Below are 22,080 nucleotides of genomic sequence, written 5' to 3'. Positions count from 1 at the left end.
CCTCCCCTCTGCCTTCTGCTCATCCGTGCATCAGGCACTGGATCCAACTGTTCCTCCTCTTCCTCATCAGACACCTCCAGACCTGGGGGATGTTGACTCTCCATCCGAGGGCTGACGGACAGCCCAGGCTCCACCTCTGTCTCTCTCTGATAGCTCCATTCCCTCTTCCCCCTCGGAGCTCCCAGGTTGCCCTGATGCTGACCCTAATTCCCACACCTCCTTCTCCTCTGAATCAGCTGCTGGATTGGCCAGCGTTCAATAAGTCACAACAGGTCCTTGAGCAAGTGGGACCTTCATGGTACAGGAAAGGTAAATCTTCATATCCAGAACAGTCATTAGAATAGGAAGCCACCGCACCAGTCCCTTCGGGGAGAGGGGGCGGTCTAGAAGTCTAATAAACTAAACTAAACTAAGCCAAGAAACTCCATGCTGGGGCCAAATTCTAAGACATTGTGTTTCCCTTTGCTATTCGGTACTGCATGGCAAACCACTTTCCAAACTTTAGGGAATTAAGGAAGTTAAGCATGTGGGATGTAGTGCACTTCGCACCACTGCTGTGCAGGTATCCTCAACTTACCACAGTTCGCTTAATTCAAAGTTTACAACCACCTTGAAAAAAAGTGACTTATGGCTATTTTTCACACTTATGACCGTTGCAGCTTGAAGACCTCCAAGGTCCCTTCCCAGCTCATTCTACTCTATCTTGGTCCTCTTGTCATCTTTGTTGCTCTTTTCTGCACGCTTTCTACGGCTCAAAGTTACGCCAGGAATAAATCTCTAGATGGGTTGATTTAGGAAACATCGAGCAATTGCTTCGGTTACAGAATTAACCCATAACCTTCAAAAATCACAATGAAAGAAATGAACTGATAAGTCTAAAGACTGATTTTAGTTCACTTCTCCACAATACGCTATCCATCAAGTCCTCCCAAATAATAAATATTATTTGCTCAGTGGCTATCAAAAGCTGTCAAAGCTCAGATTCCAAAATTAAATGCACAGATAAGGCTAAGTAAAAGCCCTTTGAGGAGTTGAGGAGGCAGCCGAATGTGGGTGTCAAAAATATCAATCACTTGGAAGCATTTTGGAAGGAGGACATTTCATTTTCTGTACTTAATGGTGAGCAAGTGAACTCAAAGGGTTTCAAGACCACTAGCTGGTAAGATAAGTTGGCATCACAGCTGCTTCTTGCAAAACTCCATTAACAAAATTGTTGTTGTTGTTGTTGTTGTTGTTGTTGTTGTTATTATTATTATTATTATTATTAAATTTATTAATCTATTATTGTTGTTGTTGTTATTTCTTTTATTCATTAAACATGAAACTCAGCCAACTGAACATTTAAAGATGTTTCACAAATACCATTGACTGGTACTAATGGTTGATACGGGTTGTTGCCAGCGTCCTAGGTAGCAACCAAGTACCTTCTTAAAATATACGATGTTCCGAGAAATGCATTTTTTTGCAGTTCTGCTGGTGTTATTGCAGGAAGCTGCAACTTCTTGATGTGTTTTGCAAAATTCTTGGACAGGGTACCAAGTGCCCCGATGACAATGGCTATCACTCTTACATGTTTCATCCATAGCCATAGGTAGTTTCGATGGCCAGGTCGTGATATTTCATGATTTTTTCTAGTTCTTTTTCTTCGACTCTGGCATCTCCAGGAACAGCGATATCACTAAATTATACACTTCGGCCATCGGCAACTGTGATATTTGGCATGTTGTGTTCCAAATGACGATTCGGAAGTATTCAAAAGTCCCACAGGATCTTCACCGTCTCATTTTCGGTCACTTTTTCCACTTTATGTTCCCATGGCTTTCTGGATACTGGTAGGGGGTATTTCTTCGCTTTCATTGCATTAGTTTGTAACACTGTTGTTGTTGTTGTCGTCATCATCATTATCCTTCTATTATCCTATCCTTCTCATCTTTCCTATTACCTATTTCCTTAGCTTCTTATGACTATAACTTTGTTGTTTGCATCCCATGATTTATGTTGATTGCTTTTATTTAGTATCCTATTATGATTCATGTGGATTACTTATTTAGTACCCTATGACTACCACTGAAGGTTGTATCTTGTAATTTATGATGATTGTATTTTATGATTATGATCAGGATTTGTCACTTGGTGCTTGTACGTACACTGAGAAGAGTTTACGCACCAGAGACCAATTCCTTGTGTGTCCAATCACACTTGGCCAATAAAGAATTCTAATTCTACTCTGTAATTTCCAAACTATGACGGTTTGAACCGGTGTGAAAGGGTCCATCTATTTTGTGCATTTAAAGGAATTATTCCAATAATTTCAGCCCAGATGTGATGGAAGAATGAGTGGATTTACTCCATCCGCCATAGGCATGAAAGCAGCTGGGTGACTTTGGGTCAGTCACTAATCAGCCCACTGAACCTCACAAGGTTGTTGTGTTCAGGAGAAAAGAGTGGGAAAAGAGTACATGTAGTCCTCGACTTACAACAGTTCATTTAGTGACGATTCAAAGTTACAACGGTACTGGAAAAAGCGACTTATTGACATTTCTCGTACTTATGACAGTTGCAGCATCCCCATGGTCAAGTGATTTGCATTCGGACACTTGACAATTGCTTCATATTTATGACCTATTATCACATGATCCCCTTTTTATGACCTCCAGACAAGCAAAGTCCATGGGGAAGCCAGATTCACTTAACAACCATGTTACTAATTTAACAACCCCTGTGTTAACAAACATGGCCAGAAAAATCGTAAAATGGGGCAAAACTCAATTAACAAGTTTCTCACTAAATTCTGGTCAATTATGGTCGTAAGTCTAGGACTACCTGCATTACATATGTGTCAACTCGCAAAGCATCCCTGGCCTGCTCTTGAGTTGCCATAGGCAAGAAACAGGGAAACAGGGTCATAACTGGGCCGTAAATTATGAGGGGTCAGAGCTGTGTACATGGTGACATGTTGCTCCTAATAAGTAACTGGATTTCTTTTGAAGCTTGAGGCTCATGATTTAATTAGGGCATCCATTGGAACCCTGACAGAGTTCACCACCTTAAGTTGCTTCTACAAATAATAAAGATGGGACTTAACTGGGTTTGCACAACAATCTAACAAAAAAAACCACACAGCATGGCTTTGTGCGATATGTGAATCCAGTCAATTGTGATTTATCCAACAAGCCATCTTTTAAAGGAAGCAAAGTCCAGTTTGCTCCATTTCCATTAAAGACTTGCTGAGCAATGCATTATTTGCAATTATGGCACACCCTTAAAAGTTGTAAGACAAATGAGTGTACAACTTGAAACAATCTTCACCTCCTTAGTCTGTTACTAATCCCCCCCCCAAAAAAAAATCAGGCTGACAAATTGTCCCACTCTAATCCCAATTGTAGGCGACCCTCTTTAAACTTATCTTGTATCCAGTAAGAGCCCAAAAATGGAACCCAAAATATACATAGCAAGCTGCCTTCTTTAGTCCTGGACTAAATCTGAAAAAAAAAGCAGGATCCAAACTGGTTAGAATTTCAGTAAAGAGACCCAAAGTCGTAGGGAAATTCTGGGGAAAGAGGCACCGAGATAACGTTTAATCTCCACGTTTTTAGGATGGGCCAGTTATATTATTACAAAAAGTCAGCAGAGGCTCCACATCTGCTTAAGTGCTTTGACATCTGCCTCTTGGAAGCTCTTTGGCCAGATGACTTACTATAGCAGGGGTGTCCAAACTTGGGAACTTTAAGATTTGTGGACTTCAACTCCCAGAATTCCCCAGCCGGGGAATTCTGGGAGTTGAAGTCCACAAGTCTTAAAGTTCCCAAGTTTGGACACCCCTGTACTATAGGATATTGTGAGGTTGTGCAAGAACCTGGAATGAAGGAGAAACGTCCCAAAAGTGAGGACAATGAATGCTGTCAGAAGCTGAGGGTGCTGAAGGTTTTTTAGAAGAGACTGGAGAGCCACCTGTCTGAAATGCTGTAGGGCAGTGGTGAAAACCATTTCTTTACTACTGGTTCTGTGGGCGTGGCTTGGTGGGCGTGGCAGAGGAAGGCTACTGCAAGATCTCCATTCCCACCCCACTCTGGGACCAGCCAGAGGTGACATTTGCCGGTTCTCCAAACTATTCAAAATTTCCGCTACCGGTTCTCCAGAACCTGTCAGAACCTGCTTGGTTTCACCTCTGGTAGAGGGTCTCCTGCTTGAGCAGGGGGTTAGACTAGAAGACCTCCAAGGTCCCTTCCAATTTGATTATTCAGTGGAATGGCTTGCCTCCAGAACTTCTGGGTGCTTCACCACTGGAGGTCTGTAGAGATTCTCTGTGCTCCAGGTCATGGTTGTCCCAAAGATGCTTTTTCAGAAGGCAACTGGACTTTTTTGTTTTTGGTTTTCTTTTGAAGACCTTCTGCTTCTCATCCAAGAAGCTTCTTCAGTTTTGAGAATGGAAGGATTTATATTCCTTGCAGACAGCTGGTCATTTGCATCCTTTCAGAGGGTCCTTGAGGCCACTTGGAGGTTTTATCGGTGTTCTCATGATCAACTGAGTAGGACAAATGGGTCCTGTAGTCTGGAATTTTTCCTCTGGAAATCTGAGGAAATTCATCACTGGAGGCTTTTTTAAAAAAGAAACTGGACTACTGTTTGCTTGGAATGGTGCGGTTTTGCCTCCCGCAAAGAGTGGACTACTCATAATGAAGACAACACACAAGGTTCCTTGATGCATGAGTGGCCCAGAGCGTGATCTGAAGCCCCCTTTTATTAAGAGCGTATAAGGAAATAAAAACATTCTAATATATCATTGGTTACATATAAAATTCTTGCCTAATATGGTTTTTAGCTTTACCTGCTTAAGCGGTGTTTTCAGCTATCAGTATCTTAACGGCTTTTACCACGTGTTTCCTATGCTGCTAGCAACTTCCTCAATCTGGAAAGTCCCTGTTAAGATCTAAGCATTGCTATTGTCTTTGCAAGCACAGCTTTCTAAATTGGGCCCTCCCAGTGGGCATCCAGCTCAACCCGCATTCACTACTCAATTTATTCTAGTCCCAAATTCCATATATGTGTTCCAATCAGGAAAACTGATCTGCACATATACCATGGCGACCTTGTTCCCACAGAATGGTATAGGGTCTCCTACTTGAGCAGGGAGGGGGTTGGCCTAGAAGACCTCCAAGGTTCCTTCCAGCTCTATTCTGATTGATTGAGACTTTGAGAAGTAAAAGCAGTGAGGGCATGTGGGAAAGGCAGCCTTCTGTTTCCCCCCTCCTTGCAAGAAATCCCACCACCACCAGGAACCACACATAAAGGACACAGTGGCCTATTTAACTTTTACTTCTTTCTCATCTGAAACAGGAATGGAGAAAGGGTGCTTTTTTTTTTTTTTCAAAAAGTTTTATTGGTTTTTTTAAAAACATTTATGTGGAAAAGGGGTAGGTGGAATTACAAATTTTGGCAGTTGCAAATGTGGCAGACGCCCCCTCCCTCCAAACTCCTAGATTACATCAAAATATCAAATCTTAATACATAATCATAAAAAGTCAGCATCTTAATTCTAGAAAAAATAATTTTCAATCAATTTATATAATTATAATATATAGTCTAGTTATAAATTCATATTTACTTTCGGTCTGTTTATAACATTGTGATTTCCTTATTTATTTTTGTGATCTGAGTTTTCTTGGTGTTGCCCCTTCACCCCCCGCTGGCAGAGCTCCGGCCCCTCCCGTGTCCTGTATGACCGTTGTAGTATCTTCTGTTTTTTCTAGGTTGGCTTTGTTTTTTTCCATAAAGGCCTGTGCCTCTATGGGTGTATTAATTCTGATTCTTGTCTCCTCCCAGAATATTAGCATACCTTCAGGCATCAACCATCTAAACCACACCCCCTTCTGGTATAATTTATTCGCCAATTGCGAATAATTTTTCCTTTTTTCCCTAATTTTTTTGGGAATCTGCTTTAGAATGGTTATCTCCCTGTCACAGTATGTCAATGTTTGCCCCCTTTGCACACCCAGAATTTCATCTCTTGTGGTTTTCCTAAGAAATTTAATGTGAACCTCCCTGGGTACATTATGTGTTCTGGCATATGCTGAATTCACTCTATAAGCTAGGTCTATCTCCCAATCCATCTGCTGTTTATCTTTGTGTATGTATTCAGCTAAAATATTAGTCATAATGTCCCTTATGTTTTCCCCATCTGCTTCTATTACATTTTGAAATCTAAGATAAAAGGACATTCTCTCAAACTCTATTTTCATTTGTTGGATGTCAAGTTCTTTGTTCCCCTTCTGTAAAGCCTCTACCCCCCCCCCCTCGCCTCCGCCACCCCACCCTCCACAAGGTCCAGTCTCTGTGAGTTCTTAAAGATTTGGGCTTGGTTCTGTTTAATTTCATCTTTCATTTCCCTTAACTGTTTCTTAATTTCCTCCTGGCCCTGTAGAATTTGTTGAAGCATTTGTTGAAAGTCTATCTCTGTGGTCTTGGGTTGCATCAGTTCTGTTATCTTTGACTGTGTAGCTGGGCTAGACGTTGCAGACGTTGGGGCAGAAGTAGCAAATCCAGGCTTTCCAGGAGGTGGTCTTTTTGGAGGCATGGTTTTTAAAGCAAGGAAGTCTGTCAAAATAGAGACTGGGCAGCTGGAGAAGTAGAGCAGGTAGGCGAATCCAGAAGGCAGAGGATCCAAACAGATGGGGATTTCTTTAGTCAGTCTAGCAGTAGATGAAAATTTTTTCCCCAAAGAGTTCAAAGAAGAACAATCCACAAAAGATTCCTCTGGGTGGCTCGGAGACAAAGACCGGAAGCCTGAATTTTAGAGGTGGAGTCAGGTTTCACAGTTCATGAAGACAACGGAAGTGTGCCATCTTGCCCTGCCAGCTTTGGGCTCAGAGGCATAATAAAGTTTTAAAAATTCAAAAAGTTCTCAGTTCACCCATAGATTCTGGAGCTAAGTCCAATGAAAGTCACTTTTATGAGGGTGAGGCATCATTAGTTGGCTCTCCCCCCTCCTCCTTCCCCTGAGGGCGAAAGCAAAATCTTCTCAAGCCGCTTGTCCAAGGGAGGGGGGGAAATCCCCCTCCCTCTAGCCGCACCTCTGGCAAAAGTCCGAAAGTTTAACTTTTTTTCTTAAAAAGATGCTGAAGGGTCCATAAATTTAAGATAGAGGGGATGGAGAAGGGCAGCCTCTCACCACATTGCCGCTGCTTCGTTCAATAGTGCGTTCTCCGATCGGCATGGGGCGAGGCGCGCGCACACGGGCGCCCTCCGATACTGCTCCCCGGTGCCTAGAACGAAGCGGAGGAGCCCCCGCCAGCCGCCGCCGACGCCAGGACCCTCCGCGAGCCGTTCCCTCGGCAGGACACCTCTCCGGGGCGTCCTGTGCCCCCCCAGAAGCGGGGGAAGCCCACCGGGAGAGCGGGAGCAGGCAAAGGCTTGCCTGTCGCCGTAGCCGCCGGAACCGGAAGCCGAGAAAGGGTGCTTTTAAAGTTCTCTGCACTTGATGGCAATTACACAGCGTCAAAGAAAAGGGCACTCAATTTATACCAGGAAAATAAGATCCTGTGGCCTGTTAAATTAAGCTGATGTAATTTTCCTTATTGAAGAATAATCCATTCTTGTGTTTTTTTTACTAATGCACAAGATTGTAGAATAGGTTATTCAAACAAGGGGGGGGGAGTATGCACGGTTACGCGTGGCTAATAGACAAATTCAGTTCTTTTTTAATTTCTAATTTCTTTTAATTTCTAAAAGAAAGATATTGTTCACCCATAAATATTCTCTCCTGTGAGGACTAAACAGGAATGATGGCATCAACAGGTAGAGATGTATGAACTTCAACTCCCAGAGAATTCATGCTGCCTGGGGAATTCTGGGAGTTGAAATCCACACTTTACTTAAAGTTGCTGAAGTTTTGAGAAGTCCTCTAGTATAGGGGTGTCAAACTCAATTTCGTTGAGGGCCACATCAGGGTTGGGTTTGAGCTTGGGGGGGCTGGGGTAGGCATGGCCAGCTTGACCTCACTCGTGTCAGGGGGGGGCACCTGTGGTGGCCAACTGCTAAGGTAGGTCTTCCTTCAGACCCTCCCTCCCTCTCATTATAATCTCCTTCCTTCCTTCCTTCTTCCCTCCCTGTCAGGGAAAATTTCACCCTGAGCTAATGAGGTCTTAGACCAACGGCTTTTCCAAAACAGCATATCTTCAAGAAAGCGAAAGTAAGCTCCAATAACAAGTTCTAATTAAAACAAACTTTTAATATGAAAATAAGAAATAAGAAAATAAACAAATCTATCTAATTGTTACATTTTGGCAAGAGCAGTTTGTCGCCCACCTTCTTGGCAGACGAACAAAGATCAAAAGGAAAGAAGTCTCTGGAATGTGTGATGTATATGAAACGTGTTAAGAAGCTTGCACAGTAAATCATTGCTGATAAGGGCCTATGACCTGTGCAGTAACTCTTCAGTTCAACTAGCAAACAACGCAGTGATACTCCCTCCCTTCCTTTCCTTCTTTTTCCTTCCCTCTTCATTCTCCTTTCTTCTTCCTTCCCCTCTGTTAGATATTTGTTCTAACTACAGTGGTTTCCACCAAGATCCTCTGTTCCAGCGGGAACAGAGGTTTAATCCTATTGGTCGAAGGGTCTGACAGCTCCCTATCAAAGGGCTGCTGTCAGTCTCAACTTTCGCTGGATTGTTCTCACTTGCTGTACTTAATAAAGTACTTAATAAAGTACTCTTAATAAAGAGCTGTTGTTACCGTTAAGCCTGTGTGTGCCTATCCATTACCCAATCTAATGCCCCCTTTCCTTCTTTTTCCTTCCTTGCTCTCTTCCCATCTTCCCTTCTTTCATTTTCTCTTTCCTCTTTTCCCTTCCTCCTTTCCTGTCCCTTCTTGCATGCTCAAATGCAAAAGGGGAAACATTTCTCCTTTTGTTCTGCTTTCAGTTTCTTTTGATAGCCCCCTGCCAATGAAAACGTGTGCCATCCCCCACCCCTCTGAGCTTCGTTTTCACTGGCAGAGTCCTTCGCTGTTTCCAGGGTGGCCCCGTGGGCCAGATCTAAGCACTCCGTGGGCCAGATCCAGCTCACAGGGCCCTGAGTTTGACACCCTCGCTCTAGTCTAGTAGATCTTAGTTCTTGGTGCACCCTTTGTCACTGTGAAATGCAAACTGAGCTTCTCAAACTGAGCTTCCTCGCTGCCTTCTCTGTTTTCATATTAGCAGCCTCTGAAGCAGAGGAAGAAACGTAGTTGGAGCCCACTGTGAAATCAAAGCTGCTGTCCTTTTTTTTTTCCAAGTGTTGTGTCTAAAAAGAGGTAGGGGTGATGCCTTTTGGTTTTTGACTCCCCTCTGCCATTTCTCCAGCCCACCTCCCACCCAACACGGGGTTCCTCCAGCTTCAAAGCTCACTGGGATCAGCCAATGGAGGCTCTTCGGCACACCTGGTCAGGTAACGGGACTGGGAGCACCTGGTCTAAGCTCTGCATCTCCTGGCTGGAAGATCTCGTGTTCTGTGTAGGGATTTTTCATTGTGCCCTAGAAACCCACACAACAATTGGATTATCCCTTCCACGGATTCTCCTCCCCCTCCTTTGTGCAGGTTTTAAAGGCTGATTAGACATTTCTATTATTGTAATAACATCGAGCAACTTTCTGTGGCCCCGCATGCTGTTGTTTTTTAATATATATTATGGAGATTAATACATTCCTTTGCTGAAATGATTGTCTGGGTAGTTTATAGCGGATTTCCTACTCTCACATTCATAGACACACACCACAGCCTTGTATTTCTTTCTGATAGATAGAGGGATGCCCAGATATTTTCCCTTGCTTCTGCCACCAGGTGAGTGTTTTTAGAGGGAGGGAGAGAGGGAAGAAAAGGGACAGGGAGGGTGGAAGGGAGGAAGGAAGGAAGGAAGGAAGGAAGGAAGGAAGGAAGGAAGGAAAGGGACAGGGGGGAGGGAAAGAAGGGAGAGAGGGAGGGAGGGAGGAACCAAGGAAGGGAGAGAGGAAGGAAGGAAGGAAAGAAAAGGGACAGGGAGGAGGGAGGGAGGAAGGGAGAGAGGAAGGAAGGAAAGAAGGAAGGATAGAAGGAAAGAAAGAAAAGGGACAGGGAGGGTGGAAGGGAGGAAGGAGGGAAGGAAGGGAGGAAGGAGGGAAGGAAGGGAGGAAGGAGGGAAGGAAGAAAGAAAGGAAGGAAGGAAGAAAAGGGACAGGGGGGAGGGAAAGAAGGGAGAGAGGGAGGGAGGAAGGAACCAAGGAAGGGAGAGAGGAAGGAAGGAAGGAAGGAAAGAAAAGGGACAGGGAGGAGGGAGGAAGGAAGGGAGAGAGGAAGGAAGGAAGGAAAGAAGGAAGGAAGGAAGGAAGGAAAGAAAAGGGACAGGGAGGAGGGAGGAAGGAAGAGAGGAAGGAAGGAAGGAAAGAAGGAAGGATAGAAGGAAAGAAAGAAAAGGGACAGGGAGGAGGGAGGGAGGGAGGGAAGGAGGGAGAGAGGGAGGAAGGAGGGAAAGAAGGAAGGATAGAAGGAAGGAAAGAAAAGGAACAGGGAGGGAGGGAGGACCTGACGTCTTTGACATTCTCCCCCATGAGATGCAACACACAATCTTTTGCAGGCCTCTGGTCCTTTCACCAGCTAACAGAGGGGGGCAGAATACACAACCACACAATTCTCTGTTCCCAAGAGAACTTTTCTGAGGGCTTTAAAGCAAGCAAATCAGCAGCAGCAGCCAGAAAGAATGAATGAAGCGATCCCAGGGTTCTAAGCCTTTGGGGCCCAATATTCTCCCCGCTCTCATTTAATTAGATTTTGTTTCTCACATAGTCCTAAAGATTCCCCATTAATTGACCAGTTAATTTAGCCGGGGAAACCGGCTTTCTGAAAGAGGCAAAATCTATCTCAAGTGTTTGAAGGCACCCTGAGATTTTTCCCCTGCAAGCAAACAAGGAGGTCCTTGGTTTCACTGCTGCATTGAAGTCATATCCATATCCATCAACCAGAGAGAGAGGGAGGAGAGAGGGAGGGGGAGAGAGAATGTGCGTGTGAGAGAGAAGGAGAGGGAGAGACAGGGAGAGAATGTGTGTGAGAGAGAAAATGTGTGCGTGTGAGAGAGAGAGAGAGAGAGAGAATGTGAGAGAAAATGAGAGAGAAGGAGAGAAAGGAAGAAGGAGGAAGAGAAAGGATGGGAGGGAGAGATAGAATGAGAATGAGAGGGAGAATGTGTGAGAGTGAGAGAAGGGGGAGGGAGAGGGAATGAGAGAGAGAGAATGTGGGCGTGTGAAAGAGAAAATGTGTGTGAAAGAGAAAATGTGTGTTAAAGGGAAAATGTGTGTTAAGGATTGTGTGTGTGTGTGTGTGAGAGAGAGAGAGAATGATAGAGACTGTGTGAGAGAATGAGAGAGGGGGGGAAGGAGGGAGGGAGAGGGAGGGAGAGAGAGAAACAGCCAAGGATACCCATTAAGATACACAGAATCTCCCTAACCTAATGGTGTGTATGTGTGTGTGTGTGTGTTGGGGGGCATAAATCTAGGTGGGGACCTCATTCAACACCCCACCCCCCCCAGTCTTAGGAAAGTTCTCTGTCTGGAGGGCTGCCTGTTGTGCAGCTCCCCCCACTTCCTGGCTCCCTGAAAAAAATTACCACTAGGTGGTACCCTTGGAATGGCACTTTCACTTTCCCCTCCCCGCAGCCCCCAAAGGATCCCCCCCCCCACATCAGCCGCCCAGCCTGTCCACCTGACCCAGCCAGGGCTCCCCGACCCAAGGATGCTCACTAAATCCCCCCCACTCACTTGGATGAGCTCTGGCTGCCTCCCCCCCTCCCTCCTCCCCCCCTCCAGCGGCTCTCCTCCAAGACCCCCGCAGCAGCCTTCGCAGCTGATTTCACCCAGGGCGCCATTAAAAAATAAAATAAAAGTGGAACGAAAGCGATTTCCAGCCGACACAACCTGCGTTCAGATTCAGAGATTTCCATGAAATCTCTTCTTCCCCCCCCCCGCCCCCCTCCCCGCGCCATTAATCCAGGTCAACACCATTGGCTAATAAGGCATATTTTACACGAAGCTGGGAAAAGTAACAGCGTGAAGGAGGAGGAGGCGGAGGAGGAGGAGGAGGAGGCGGAGGAGGAGGAGGAGGAGGCGGTGGACCTGGGTCGCCTCTGGATGCCTCCACCTTTTCCTCCACAAACTCCGCCCCACTTTTCGGGGCCATCAAACCCCCCCACCCCCACTCACACCCCCCCCCCCCCAAGCTACCCCTCTTTTAGAATCCGTAAAAGCTGTGCTCCTAACGGCTGGAAGACAGCGGTTCACCCAAGCACACACACACCTCCGCCGGCCGCTTTGATGTCAAGAAAGCCTCTAACCACAGGGAGATCCTACCGGCTGGAGGTCAATCCCCACCGCCGCAATTCACAATACAAGGTGCGACCGAGCAAGACGACCCTTCAACGGGGAAAAGGGGGGAAATAGTTCGCTCTCCTCTAATCGTAAAGCACTTTCGCTTTTTTCCCCCCCGGGTCCCCAGCTGGGAACGTCAAATTGCCCTTTGGAAAATAAAAAAGGACTGGAAACTTCGGCCAACTCTTTGGGGTTTCCCAGGCCAGGCTCTTGGGTCCTCTTCTGCAGGGGAGGTTGGGGAGGGGGCACCCCTGCTGTCAAAATGGGGAAGGGAAGCTCCTTCCTTGCCCCGCCGCAATCTCCTCTTGCGGGGCGGGGTGGGGGATTCCTTCCCGACTGAACCAGCTTTGTCAAAACCTCCATTGAATGTCAGTCCGGCTGTCAGGGGAAAAAGGAGGGACCGATGTCAGGAGGAATCCCCCGCCCCCCAAAAACACCGAGCCTTCCGCAGGGATCGCCGCTTGCCGGTGGCAAGAGGGGCTTCTCTCTCCCCCCCCCCCTCTCGGCTCCACAGAAAATGCCCAGGGGCAGGGAGAGGTGGCTGGCCAGGGGAGGGGGAGAGGACAGCCCACCACCCTCGCCCAGCATAGCAACATCTGCAGACACCTGCCGGAGCTGCAAAGTTCCCCCCCCCCACCCCTCTGAGGCCACTACGAAGCTCGGGCGAAAGCCAAAGGGGAGACCGAGGCCTGCCTCCAGAGCGCTCCCGAGGTGGAGACCCTGCGCGGGGGCAGAAAGAATGGGAGGGGGAGGTCCTGCCAAGAAATCAACCGCTGCGGCGCTTTTCGGGCTGGAAAGAAGAGCCCCTCGACGCTTTTGCCTCCAGCCTGGGGGGGGGGGGGTGGCTGGGAGAAACGCCGCCCTCCCCAAAGGCCCCCGCCTCTGGGGCTCCCCCGCCGCCGGGACGGTCTCCCCCGTCCAAAGCAGCTCCTTCACCCCCGAGACCCCTATTGGGCAAAGCCGAAGAGGGCAGAAGTGACCCGTCCGTCGCCCCCCACCCCACCCCACCCCACCCTGCACCCGCTGCTCTTCCGCAACGCCTGGCTTCGCGCAGCGGCTTCCCTGCCTGGGAGCCGCTTCAGCCGCGCAACTCTGCGCCCAAGCGCAGCGCATCCTCCCCTCCCTGGGCTGAGGGGGGGGGAGTCCAGGATCGGGCGGCCTTTCCCCCCCCCCTTCCCGGGCTGAGCCCACCGCGCGCGCCAAACTTGCCAGGCGGAACTTCTGCCGCGCCGAGCCCGGGGCTCCCTCCCTCCGCGTCCCGCGGGCGCCCTCTTGCCTACCTTTCGCGATGGCCCTCTTCATCTTAGGCGCTCGGGCAAGGCACGTCTCGGGGGGCAGCAATCCTTCCCCGGAGGGGCGCGGCGGCGGCGGCGGCGGGCGGGCGCCGCGGAGCCTCATGCGAACTTCCGAGCGGGCGCGGCCAGCCTGGGGCTGCCTCTGCCGGCGTCTCCGCGGAGGGCCGGCCGGCTCCTCTGGCGAGCGAGGCGCAGCAGTCCGGCGGCGGGAGCCAGCATCCAGGCGCGGGAGCGGGACGGCTCGGGCGAGCGGCTTCTTCGGCTCCCGGCGGCGGGGACACCGATCCGGGCCGCCTCCCGCGCGGCTCCCAGCCCCGGGCGACGCGCTCCGACCCCCGCCCTCCCCGCCCCTGCCCTGCCCTGCCCTGCCGCCGCGTCCGGAAGGCGGGGCGCCGGGTGCCTTGCTGGAGTCGAGGTGCGCCGCGCCGAGCCTGGCCGAGCGAGCGAGCGAGCGAGCCCGAAAGGTGTAGGACGCCGGATGGGATCACGTGGTGGGAGGGAGACGGCTCGGCCTAGATCGGATTTACTGGCGGGGGGAGGCAGGCAGGCAGGCGGAGGCGGAGGAGGAGGCGGGGAGGAGGGGCCGCAGCCGCCGCGCGCTCAGCCGGGGAAGCGCCCGGAGCAGCCGACGGACAGTCGCTGCGGCCAGGCTCGGCCTCGCCCGGGGCGGAGCTGAGCTGAGCTGAGCTGAGCCCGCGGCAGGTTGGCCGCTCGGGCGAGGGAAGGAGCGGAGCCCGCTGGGCGCCTCAGCCGCGGCTGACGGGGCTGCCTGGGAAGGGAGAGAAGCGGGGGCGAGGCGGCCTCAGGGGACTGTCCGAAGGGGCGACGCCCTGCCGGCAAGGAAGGCACGGAGGACGGGCTTCTGTCCTCCCCGGACGGCTCCTTGCCGGGCGGCGCTCATTACCTGAGGGACGGAGCCCCCTCACGGCCGGCGAGGAGAGGGCGAGGCGCCCCTCCTGAGGGGGAGAGATGCTCCCGGGGCTCTGCAGAGCGCGCTCCGGCCGGCCGCTCTTGGCCCCGAGCCCGGGAGTGAGTCGGGGGGAGATCTCCCATGGATTCCCCCCGCCCCCCGGCCTGGGCCTTATCCCGCGGGCGCTTCGTTCCCAGCCTGGCCCGGGCGCAGCGCCTGAGGGAGGCGCTCCATGGTCGCTCCCGCGCGCGCTCTGCCAGCTTCCCCTGCGCCTTCTCTCGCCCGCCACCCCGGCGCGTCGAGGGGCCGCCGACTCTCCTGACGACTCTGGAGGCCCGGCGAGCCCTGGACCCACCCGCGGATGGCGGGCTCGACCTTCCCCCTCAATACAGCGGGGCTGGCCGAAACCCCCAGTGATGGGCCTGGCCGCCCCGAGCCCAGCCGCGAAGGGCGTTTGAGCAGCTCAGCTGGCCTTGGTCGAATTCTACAAAAATATAAATTAGGCGAAACCTGGCTCAGAAACGGTAACTGTGAGAGGGATGTTGGAGTCCTGGTGGAGCACCATTTAAACAGGAGCCAGCCTTGTGCTGCAGCTGCCAAAACAGCTAATATGTCCTTGGTTGTATAAACAGGTCGAGATCAGTGAAGTCTTCATTCTGCTTTATAAAGCCTTAGAAAGGAATATTGCATCCAGTTTTGGTCACCACTTTACAAAAAAGATGTTGAGACTTTGGAAAAAGTGCAGGGAAGAGCAACCAAGATGATTGTAAGATGAAGTCCTGGATGCAGGAGTTGGGTTTGGTTAATCTAGATCAGTGGTTCTCAACCTGTGGGTCGGTCAACCCCTTTGGGGGTCAAACGACCCTTTCATAGGGTCACCTAAGACCATCGGAAAACACATATTTTTGAAAAAATACGGAAAACATAAAATAATTTTATGGTTGGGGGTCACCACAACATAAGGAACTGTATTAAAGGGTCGCGGCGTTAGGAAGGTTGAGACCCACTGATCTAGAGAAAAGAAGAACTAGGGGTGATATGATTCCACTATTTGAGGGGCTGCACTAAAGAAGGGGGGGTCAACTTATATTTTCCAAAACACCCAAAGGCAAAAGAAGAAAGAAAGGTGGACCCATTTTTCACATCTCCCCTTTTGCCTTGAGACAGCAAGCCTCAGAAAGGAGGAGCCCCTTGGTGGCAAAGCAGGATGATGAGGGGTCTGAAGGCAAAAACATACAATGAACGGTTGCAGGATCTGGGCATGCCTAGTCTAGTGAAGAGAAGGACCAGGAGAGGCATGATAGCAGCCTTCCAATATTTGAGGGGCTGCCACAGAGAGGTAGGGGGTCAAGCTATTCTCCAAAGCATCCAAAGCCCAGAGAAGGAACAATGGTTGGAAACTAATCAAGGAGAGAAGCAACCTGAAATGAAGGAGAAACTTCCTAACAGGGAGGACAATTAGCCAGTGGAAGAAGAAGTTGCCTTCAGAAGTTATGGGTGCTTCCACTGGAGGTTTTTTAAGAAGAGACTGGATAGTTATTATCTGAAATAGGGTCACCTGCTTGAGAAGGGGGCTGGACTTGAAGGTCCCTTCCAGCACATTCTATTCTATCTCTGTCCTCTTATCATCTTTGTTGCTCTTTTCTGCAACTAATCAAGGAGAGAATCAACCTGGAATTAAGGAGAAACTTCCTAAAAGTGAATACAATTAACCAATGGAACAGACGTTGCCTCCAGAAGTTGTGGGTGTTTCATCCCTGGAGGTTTTCCAGAAGAGATTGGATATAGCTACTGGACTGAAATAGCATAAAGTCTCCTGCATGAGCAGGGGGTTGGACTAGAAGACCTCCAAGGTCCCTTCCAGCTCTATTCTGATTGATTGATGTTCACAGAGCTGCAGGTGGGTGTGAGGGAACATAGCCATTCCAGGCATGGTGGGCCCAGATTATGACCTGTGAGGCTCAGTTCTGGGACACTTTCTGGCCAATAGAAGAAGCTCTTCTCACAGACCCAAAGAAGCTCACTTGGACCACTCTGCCATTTGGACCACGGGGATTGGGGAAGGCTTGTGGCCTGCTGTCAATCTAATGTCTTCCTTTCTGACTTCTCAAGCAAGGGCAAATTTGGCCTAATTCCTTTCCCTTGTCAGGGTTCTTCTGTTGACACCTAATGCTCTTTACCTTCCTTGTTTCCAACATTGGGTTGGGTTGAAAAGAATAAAAATTAAAGGTACGTGAAAGCCAAAGGCACGTCAAGTGGAGATCAGCTTGTTAATTTTTCCCCTCAATTGAATCAATGTACCGTTAAGTTAGACACATCCATGAAGTTTTCCTGCCAACATACAAAATGCTGCTTGTCTGTTGGAGTTATTTGCAACTTGCCTGGTGATTCTTCAGCTGTTGGTCTTCTGTCCAAGGGGCCCTGCTGAGCTTCAGCCTCAAAAACATTTTTTTCCAGATGCTATTAGGGTAACAGAGGGGCTTTATTTGAACTGTTTAAAATAGCAATTCTTAAAAAATTTAGCCCACTTTAAGCTTAAGGCTTAGGACGAACGGCTTTTCCTGCCTCCTGTTGCCTTAGCAGATCCACTCCTCTAGCAGCAGCTGGGAGGAATAAAATAAGAAGCCCTAGATTGTGCAGAGATGAACAGGTTGACACTGAAAATAAAGGATAAAGAGGAATCGGTGTATTTCAAGACGCGGGGAAGATTTTACGATTGGCTAGAGAAAGGAAGCTAGAAAAGAAAGTAAAGAGAAGATACAGAACTCAGATGATGCACTATTAAATAAAAAAGGGGGGAAGAGGGGGAAAACAGAAAAGAAAGTACTAAATATACAAGTATATATTCAAGAGCAAGATATAAAGGAGAGGAAAAACCTCTAACAACAGAAAAAGAAAGGGATAGAGGAGGAGAGAATGAGAGGAAGAGGAGGGTGGAAGAGAGAGAAAGCAGGAGAGAGGGTAGGAAGGGGAAGAGGAAGAGTCGGAGTAGGAGAGAGTTAAGGGAAGAAGGAAGGGGAAGGAGAGGAGGAAGGAAGAAAATAGAGGAGGGAAGGAGAAAAGAAAGGGAAAATAAGGTGGTGTTACAACAGGCCTGATGTTAAATAAAGCAACCCAAACTATATTATAATAACCTATTAAATAGAATAACAAATGTATAAGAATGACAAATGTAAAGAAGAATAACGTGAATGTATACTTAAATTGATATGTAAGAGAATAAATAACAAAAAATTGGGGGGGGGAGAACCCCTTGTGGTCTCCAAGAATTTGGATTTTTGGAGATGCCACCACTAAGGATGGAGGAGTCCATGGATTTAGTTGTCAGGATGTATATTTATGCTGGAGCCACCGATCCACATCTTGTGAGGTTTTTCATGAGGACGATGAGAATGATCTTCTAGGATTGTCATATTTCTCATTCCACAGCCTGGCAGGATAGACATAATCAGAGGTGAATCTACAATCAATGCAACACATACTGACTTGCTCTGCATAGTTTCCAGTTTTCTCAATTACCTAGCATGTGTCATCAATAATGTTTCATATTCCCCAGCCTTATTTATTGACAACTTGAGCATCTGACATCTCCTATGTCACGCAGAGCTCTAATCTCTTGAATGATTCTGAACATCATTTTGAAATGAAGGGTGTTGTACAATAGCACTTATATACCACTTTGCAGTGCTTTTACAGCCCTCTCTAAGCGCTTTACAGAGTCAGCCTATTGCCCCCCAACCATCTGGGTCCTCATTTTACTCAGAAGGATGGAGGGCTGAGTCAACCTTGATCCAGTCAAGACTGAACTCCTGGCAGTGGGGCAGAATTAGTCTGCAATACTAACCATTGTGCAAAGAAGGAAGGAAGGAAGGAAGGAAGGAAGGAAGGAAGGAAGGAAGGAAGGAAGGAAGGAAAGAGAAGAGGAATAGCAATAGCACTTATACACCGCTTCGCAGTGCTTTACAGCCCTTTCTAAGCGGTTTGCAGAGTCAGCTTCTTGCCCCCAACAATCTGGGTCCTCATTTTACCCACCATGGAAGGATGGAAGGCTGAGTCAACCTTGAGCCTGGTGAGATTTGAACTGTCAAATTGCAGGCAGCCAGCAGTCAGCAGACGTAGCCTGCAGTATTGCACTCTAACCACTGTGCCACCATGGCTCATAATAGTGTGTACACTCTAATAGTAGTTCGTACACTCTATTTAGTATTGGGGAGTAGATTGACCTCTTCCAATATGTTGGTCACTGTATCATTATCCATAGCTTGGTTAGAAGGTTTGCTGTGTATCTCAAAAGCTTAAATCATGGCAACTGGACTTTATTAAAACTGAGACATTTTGTTACTCATCCAGGTAACTTCTTGAGACAAAATGAAAATCTGGGTAGGCAGAAAGTCAGAGAATCATTGGAAATGTGATGATAGTTCAAACTCCCCTTTATTGCTCCAACTTTCTCCCAAATGCTCCCACGTTTATGGCAAGTCCCAGAGCAAAACGCTCACACAGACACCTCCAGCAACCTCTGGCTGTGAGTAGTCCAGCAAAATGCCATTAGCACAATGACTTCCAGGCAAGAAATCCAGTGAAGCAAGGGAACAAGGCAATGAGAAGCCCAGCAAATTCCAGACATCGGCAACCACACACAAAACTCCACGTATTCAGCATTTGTTCCCGACAAAAGCCCCTCCCCACAATGTCTCCTTAAGACTCAGTCCCCAGGTGTGCCTTGTGGAGAGGAGCAGGGCGGTCTCCTCCCAAGTAGTCAGCTCAGTCTCTGCAAAGTGCAAAAACTTTTTTTTTTAATTTTCCCCTTCAAAACCTTGCTGCATCTTATACTCCGGTGCGTCTTATACTCCGAAAAATACGGTAACTCAACACATGCAATGATTCGCTTCACAACTCTGGCAAGAAAAGTCATAAAACGGAGCAAACTAACAAACGTCTCGCTTAACAATGGAAATCTTGGGCTCCATTGTGGTCCTAACTTGAGGACTACCTGTGACTAATTTTAGTTGTCTGTACTCATTTGGTGTTGTTTATGCATAGAGGCCCAGTTTTGTTAGCTGTGAAGAAATCACTGAAGTGGCAGAAATTAGCAATTCAGTCTCCGGCTACATTTCGGCTGTCTACGCCATACGATCCAATTACATTTTCCTTCATATTTCCAACATTGGCATTCCAGTCTCCTGTCTCGAGCAGCAACGCCTTTCCTACGCATTTTGTCAATTTCAAATGATCATAAAACCCTGCGTCTTCCGCAGTAATGCGATCTTCCTATTCAAGGGTTGTCCATAAAGTCTAATTTATATTACAGAGTCATTGATGGCATTGTAGCCAGGTTCGGTTCTTCCTTCGCCATAAAAACAAGGCCATCCCTTCTATCTTTTTCATGTTTTGTGTAGTAATACATTTCTTTGCCCCAACTCCAGTCATGTTCGGTGAGCTGATGCCCGGGATGTCAGCGTAGAGTGGTCCCATTCCACCTGTCACTGCGTGGGGTTTCCCCGTGTTTGTGCTACTGATGTTCCATATTCCCACTGAAACCGTCTTTATTTTTCCTGCATGGCAACATCAGACACCCCAAAGGGTTTAGTCCAGCCATGTAGTAAAGATCCTCAACTCTTCCTGAGTAGTGCGTTGAGTGCTGCCCAACCGGAGGGGCCCATTGTTGTCCAGCTCCATATTGTGAATTACTGTATATTTTCTATCCATGTGGTCTTTTGGGACTTCAGGCCTGCCACGCTTTCTACTGTGGGAAAATGGGAGGGGGGATTATATGGTGATAGGTAGCCATAACAACATTCTTCTTAGAAAGTCAAGGTCATCTTTGTCTCTGCACCTGACTGGAACTGGATGGGAGGAATCTCTCATCCTGGCAGTGGGAGACTGGACCATGGGATGGACTTGTGGGTGTGGGGGCAAGATCCTGAACTTTCAACTGGGTGGGGAAACCTGGGAAGCCTTCAGATTCGGGTTTTCCCAAATGTGCCAACGTGGCTCTCTTAATAAATTTGGAACTTTGAGGAATTCTGTCCTTGGATTCTGAATTACTTTTGGGTGCTATTTGGAACCCTGACAAGGTTGTGCACCTCCAAATTCTGAACTCAGTAGGGCAAGAGTCACTGGGCAACAGAGTCCAAGTTCAGGAAAGCAGTCCAGGAGTCATACAGGCCAGGATACATGCCATGAGCTTACAAGGCAGGTTTTGTGGCCTGTCGACCGCTGGTCCCTCAAGCAACCAAATCAGAGGAGGAAGAGGCGTGGCAGTCAGGGTCAGCATCAAGGCAACCTGAGACCTCTGAGTGGGAAGAGGGAATAGATCTGTCAGAGAGAGAGAGAGATGGAGGTGGAGCCTGGAGCCCTCAGATGTAGAGTCAACAGCCCCCAGGTCTGGAGGTGGCTAATGAAGAAGAGGAGGAACAGCTGGGTCCAGTGCCTGACGCCTGGATGCACAGAAGGCAGAGGAGAGGAGAGTAGGGGAAATCTATGGGCCGGTTCCTGGGACGGAAGAGCTATCGCTGCTAGCGAAGCTCCACCCTAGCTCTGGGGATAAAAGGCAGGGGGTGGAGATGAATAGATGTGGTAGACAACTATTCATCTCCCTGCCGGACAGTCTTGTTAGCCTGTGGTGAGAGAGAAACTTTTTGCCGGAGCAGCTGGTGCTCCTAATAAAGAAATCATTGATTTAATTACAGAGGGTTTGTCATGTTCAGGGAGCTGGGTCAGAATGGCACGTTGCTCCAGCAACACTCAGGGTGAGGTTAAGTAGGCAACGCAGTGCAGCCCTTCACGAGAGGTGAGATTGCCTCCTTGCGTGTAGTGTAGCCGGCTGGCATTCTGCCTGCCTCCTCTCTGCCCTATGTGTCCTTGGATCAGGAGGAGTGTGGACTCTACCTCCACCTCACTCCTAATGGGGAGGGCGGTCCTTGCCTGGAACTTCCTGGCCAATTTGCTGCAGCTGTGCCTCACCTGCTCAGCCTATCCTTTGTCCGCCCAGGTGAGGCTGTTCCAGCAGGTTAAGACTGTCCGAGCCCCCATCCTGGCTAATGCTCAGCTCCATGCTTTCCTCTCCAGATTGAAACTCGCCCTCCTCTTCCTCTGAATTCATGTCCAAAGAGGGGCCTTGGGGCGGATCCATGACAATTCCTTCCTTCTGTGCCACCTCTGCCATTGTCGCTAAAGTGATCCTCTTCCTCTGGCATCTTCCTTTCTCACTGCTGCCCGAGAGAGGTAGCTGCTGGCTTTAGCTGAGCAGCTGGGATGACCTTCACACCTTGGGGGTATTCTTCTGGGGGTTGAGGGTAAGGGGGCTCTTGGCAAACCTCCCACGGATGTTCTCGGATAGACCTCCATTATGAAAGCAGCCCATCAAAACCTGCAAGGGATGGAGTGTGTTTCATGGCATTGCCCAAATCCAATTTAATTTATTCAATGAACTAATTAAACAAATGTAGTAGGATAACTCAGTGTGGACTGGATCAGTGTAAAGTAGTCCCCTTCTCCCCTTCTTTT

General features: G+C 48.6%; 1 protein-coding gene across 1 annotated transcript in view; it reads right to left on the bottom strand.

Annotated features, from left to right (window-relative positions):
* The window catches only part of RTN4R (reticulon 4 receptor), a gene marked incomplete at its 5' end in the record, with an annotated part of 146,805 nt that extends 133,041 nt beyond the window's left edge, over positions 1-13,764 (bottom strand). The window contains one exon of the mRNA XM_081966924.1: positions 13,647-13,764. Coding sequence (XP_081823050.1) covers positions 13,647-13,764 — 118 coding nt within the window. The remainder of the gene's footprint in view (positions 1-13,646) is intronic.
* Between the last annotated feature and the right edge of the window lie 8,316 nt (positions 13,765-22,080).

The sequence above is a fragment of the Natrix helvetica genome (assembly GCF_964273705.1).
Source record: "Natrix helvetica genome assembly, chromosome: 14".
Classification (NCBI taxonomy): Eukaryota; Metazoa; Chordata; class Lepidosauria; order Squamata; family Natricidae; genus Natrix; species Natrix helvetica.
Note: the sequence above shows the minus strand (reverse complement) of the source record. Positions and strands in the feature narration are given on the sequence as shown.